The sequence below is a fragment of the Aegilops tauschii genome, chromosome 6 (assembly GCF_002575655.3).
Source record: "Aegilops tauschii subsp. strangulata cultivar AL8/78 chromosome 6, Aet v6.0, whole genome shotgun sequence".
NCBI classification, from domain to species: domain Eukaryota; kingdom Viridiplantae; phylum Streptophyta; class Magnoliopsida; order Poales; family Poaceae; genus Aegilops; species Aegilops tauschii.
In genome coordinates this window covers 121764257-121769467 of record NC_053040.3, presented here as the reverse complement: position 1 = coordinate 121769467, position 5211 = coordinate 121764257, and the positions used below count along the sequence as shown (strand labels likewise).

The 5211-nt window shown below is 42.0% G+C and overlaps 1 protein-coding gene across 2 annotated transcripts; it reads left to right on the top strand.

Moving 5' to 3' along the window:
- Positions 1 to 211: 211 nt before the first annotated feature.
- LOC109763739 (exosome complex component RRP45A) lies at positions 212 to 4299 on the top strand. 2 transcript variants are annotated; one of them, XM_020322603.4, is made up of 9 exons: positions 212 to 478; positions 579 to 788; positions 872 to 967; positions 1062 to 1176; positions 1427 to 1507; positions 1607 to 1795; positions 2994 to 3159; positions 3355 to 3410; positions 3954 to 4299. In XM_020322603.4, exons 1-8 carry the CDS (start codon positions 351 to 353, stop codon positions 3381 to 3383), a joined length of 1014 nt encoding a protein of 337 aa, XP_020178192.1. In that variant the 5' UTR covers positions 212 to 350; the 3' UTR covers positions 3384 to 3410; positions 3954 to 4299. The 2 variants fall into 2 exon arrangements, with proteins under 2 accessions (XP_020178192.1, XP_020178191.1); XM_020322602.4 differs by having other exon boundaries at positions 2994 to 3262.
- The last annotated feature ends 912 nt before the right edge of the window (positions 4300 to 5211 follow it).

Genomic DNA, 5211 nt, shown 5'->3' with positions numbered 1-5211 from the left:
GATATAAAGTTTGCTTCAACGAGCTTCGTGTCTGTGGTGTTCAAGCATGTTCGTCGGCAAATGAATATAGCTACTCATCTGTTAGCTAAGTCTTATAAAAATTTGTCTAGTGTTGTTGTTTTCCATTCTACTGTGAAATGTATCCAGGAGACCTTTTGTAACTTTGTTTAAGTGTTTCATAAAGCTGACGTTCTATCAAAAGAAAAAAGAGTACCAAAATTTGGGCAGCACACATTTGGGCACCAACACTCCCAAACATTACCCAAATTCACTCAAAAAGGGCAGAAACACCCCCGCCCCCGCCTCGGCCGCGTCTAAAACCCTAGCTCCCGCCGCCGGCGAGCAACGAGATGATGGATCCACGGTGGCGCCCGACGGTGAACGAGCGGGAGTTCATCGAGCAAGCCCTCCAGTCGGACCTCCGCGTCGACGGCCGCCGCCCCTTCGATTTCCGCAAGCTCAAAATCGCATTCGGAAGGTACCTTGACTCAATCCCCTCCCCATCCCTTCGTTTGAGCTCAGGGAACTTCTTTGCCCGCGCATCAATGTTTGGCTGAAGTTGCTGTTGGAATCTGTAGGGAGGATGGCTCGGCGGAGGTGGAGCTCGGCGAAACGCGTGTGATGGGTTATGTGACTGCGCAATTGGTCCAGCCGTACAAGGACAGGCCTAACGAGGGCACGCTGGCCATATTCACCGAGTTCTCGCCCATGGCTGATCCTGCCTTTGAGCCGGGGCGACCTGGGGAAGCAGCGATTGAGTTGGGCCGTGTCATTGATCGTGGCCTAAGGTCTCCAGATGGCTGTTTGGTAGTTATTTTTTTGTCACAAAGAGTTTAAGTGTGGAGTTTAATGAGGATTCTCGGTGTCGCAGGGAGAGCAGAGCCGTGGATATGGAATCCCTGTGTGTTGTTGCAGGGAAGCATGTCTGGTCGGTGCGTGTTGACCTTCACGTTTTGGACAATGAGGGGTATGGGTTGTATATTGCCTACTGATGTAACTAATGAGTTAATGCTTCTGGGTAGAGCGCTAACCGCGTGAAATGATATGGACGTTTCTCTCAGGAATCTCATTGATGCAGCTAACATCGCTGCATTGGCAGCTTTGTCTACATTCCGGAGGCCTGAATGCACGGTTGGTGGGGATGATGGTCAGCAAGTTACAGTACATGACTCTGAGGTAGGCATATAAGGTGTTATATTGTATATTCTCTTGCTCACCCATTCTTCAAAGTTCTAGCTGGACGTACAAAGCACCACATTTTCCAGTTTTCTGTGTCGCTATAATGAGAAGTACCAAATATATATGACTTGCAGAGCTTCCTGTAATATGTACTCACAAAAACAACCCCATTACTATCAGATGCTGGCCCTGTCATTTACACTGCCTTGGAATTTATCTTATGTTCTATCTTTATTGTATTTTACAGGTCAGGGACCCACTTCCCCTAACAATTCATCATCTCCCTATAGCTGTAACCTTTGCATATTTTGGTGACGGTAATATCATGGTATATATTTCAATATTTGTGAACACGAAAGGCGTGTTATTAGCAACCATCATATCGCTCCCTTCTTCTGACAGTCTTTGGCTGAATTTTTGAATGTAGGTTATCGATCCAACATACAAGGAAGAAGCTGTTATGGGAGGAAGGATGACAGCTACGATTAACTCGAATGGTGATGTCTGTGCCATTCAGAAAGCTGGTGGAGAGGGTGTCATGTCTAGTGTTATCATGCAGTGTTTAAGGATTGCTTCAGTTAAAGCTGCTGATATAACAAGCAAAATAAAGAGAGAGGTGAGCCAAGTTGCATCACCAATATTTCATTACAATTTGGATATCTGCTTTAATGTTGTATGAAATATTAAACTGTAGCAGGGGTTGTGAATTGAGAATGCAGTTCATGAACTCTATAATTGTGGTTAACCACTCTGACATGTAACGTGTTTCCTCTATTGAAGATCAAAATACTACGCCAAAAGCAACCCACAAAGTTCCACACTGAACATCCCTGTATACCATAGAAAAGGAAACAAAATGATGTTAGAAAAATAGAACGTTGACATTGTGCTGGTCAGGCATGTGGCCACTAGAAAGCACTGATATGGCAACATTGGTCGTCTCCTGTTGTTGTACATACGGCGGTGATTCACTGGGATATGTGGAGAACTGGGGATACGTGTACCCCTGAGTATCCTCTTTTTCCAATTTAAAATAACTAAAATAAATAGGGATAGGCTGGGACACTGGCCAGATACGGCTGTGATATGGGCAGGGAGGGAGATGGGAACGGTGGCCGGTGGCTGCCAACAAGGAAGAAGCACTGGGCAGGGAGAAAGATGGAGACTGCGGCTGCCAGGGAGGAAGATTCAAGCGGAGAGGAAGATGGTGACAGAAGCTACCGACGAGCAAGAAGGTACATGCGGTGGCGCAGTCGTTATCTCCTGTTCTGCAGCGCTCAGGCAGCTAGAGCAAAGGGAGGCAGAATGAGAATGGGTACAGATGGAGGAGCTGACTGTGTCTAGGGTTTTCTGAAATTGGGCCTTATTATGTATCCCCCTGCTCAAAGTCCTTCATTAATGAAACTAAGACAACATGTATTCAGTACTCTCAACTTAAAAAATCTCTCATCGAAAAATTATCATTTAATCTTTATTACATGATATTTATTTTTCTAAATATTTATATACCCTGCTGTATCCCCGTGTCTGTATCTCTTTATCAGTGTTTCTTAGCGTGGCCATGCCATTGGTGCCATGGGCCTTGTTACCACACCCATCTGCTACCAAATTGACCCCTATTTTGGCCTCTTGGTGGTTCGTCTCAAAGTAGCAAATCAAACCCTTGGATCAATCCATCAGCATGTGTGTTCAGCGGCTCTCTGAATGAGCCAGATGCCTAGAAATTATGTGACTTTCTGAACCTCATTCTATTTTCACGATCATATATGCATGTTATTCTAAGGATGAAACCCATGTTATTCTTTTTTGTTCAGGTCGATGATTACACTACTGAAAAGGCATTGCAGAAAGTAAAGCGTACTCCAGCATTAGTGGCTAAAAAAGTTAACGTTCCTGATGTAACTATGAAGGAGAGCACTCACAGTGCATTGGAAAACCAAGCCTCGAAGGCACCCAATGATGGTCAGCAGATAAGCAAAGGTGATGATGATCATCAAAATATAAAAAGGATTTCTCCCTTGACTGTGGACCGAACTGTTAAACACAAACAAACATCCACATTCGTTGGTGGCCCATCAAATTGGTAGCTACTGGAGTGCTGCACTTCTCTAATTCCGTGCATTAAATAGTTGCTTGATATAAGTTTCGCCAACCACCCTGATTTTTTCAATGCAGGGATCCATACTCCAAAGGAGTTTCATTAAGCTCCCTCAGAATCTCTCAGTTGCCTGGTACTGTGAATTTTGTTCGCCTGTTATTTTCATTTTTGTCTAGTTGCATGATCTGAGTGCTTACTATCTATAATGAATTTCCCAAACATTGCGTTCATGCTTCAGCTTTCAATTCTAGTCCTCACTAGCCATGAAATATGATCTGACAAAAGTGCTGAAACATGCGTTCCATCTCCCATATGCTAAGCATGCTTTGGCTGAGTTATTCTCTATGGCGAAGTGAACCAATAAAATCATTAATGATATGATTCTTTTTCAAATTTTGATATGTATATGTCCGTCTTGTTCCGGTCAACCAATATTCTTCTAGTTGGTTCTTTTTTGTTGAACATGCCTGTTTCCAAGAGAATGTGTCAAACGAAGCCATGTTACATTCTCCATTCGAACCATGGAGAATTATTATTTTAAGTTAAACCGTCAGCAGAACTATTGCATGTGTTTACTGTAGAAAACTTTTGTTCTCTTAACTGGACAAGAATGATTCTTTGATATGACATACATACCCATCCTTCTCAATTCTGGAAATTTCCTTGGAATATGCAGATCCACCAGCTATACCAAACGACGACAAGCATGAGGATACCAAACCAATGTTGACTGAATCCAATCCAGAGGTGAAAAGCGTGTCAAATTCTGGAACGGCTGGAGAGTCAGATGAGTTCAAGGAAAGCAGATCACCTAAGAGTCTAATAGATGCTATCAAGCCAAAACACAGAAGGAAGAAGAAACAACATGGCAATAGTTAGATTGACTGTAACCCTACAGTTCTTAATTCCATGATGGTTCTAGACACAATTAGTTAGCTTTCTTATTCTATATTGACGGTGCACATGCTACAGCGTTACATTATGAGATTTTAAGCAACGACTAATAGTGCTCTCTTTTGCTACGCCACCATTCCTATAATTTTCAGTTACATATTAACATATGTGCTATGTAGGCAGTCCGTGGAACATCTCTATTGGCAAAAGCTTTTCCTGATTGAAGGACCTTCATAAGGGTGGAGGGTCATCATGCTTGGGTTCTTGTGGACTGTCCTATGTATTTCTTTTTGAAACAGAGGCAAAATTTGCCTCAACTCTGTATAGTTGCGTGGTTAACTGGTGGGAAATCAGGTGAAGAATGTCATAATAGCCAACACCGGCCCACCTCGCTACCCACATGAAGATACACACGCTGCGAGAAGGAAAGGGAGCCCCTAGTCGGCGGTTAGACAACCTGGCGCCTGCACGTTTCTTGATTGGGCTGGTTCGAATCTGGCCCATTCCCTGCTGCCAAAGGAAAAAGTGAAAAATAACCAGTGGGAGAGATGGGGTTCGAACTCACTATCTCATGTCTACAAACGAACGCGACAACCACTAGACCAACATCGTATTGGTGTCCAATAACAGAAAACAGTTATAGTCATTGCTTTTAATAAAACGTTAACTTAAATATAAAACAACTTGAAAAGTTCATTGGTTTTGAAAAAGTTCACAAAAAATGAAAAAAAGTTCATAGATTTTCAGAAAAGTTCACAATTTTTTTAAAAAAGTTCATCTAATTCAAAAGAAGTTCATCAAAATTTGAAAAAAGTTCATCAAAATTTCAAAAAAGTTCATTGAATTTGAAAAAGTTCATCAAATTTTTGAAAAAAGTTCACTGAATTTGAAAAGAGTTCATTGAATTTGAAATAAAGTTCATTGAATTTGCAAAATAGTTCATCCATTTAAAAAAAAGTCAAAATTTGAAAAAAGTTCACCGATTTTGAAGAAATGTTCATGGATATGAGGGAAAGTTCATGGATTTCGTAAAAAAAGGT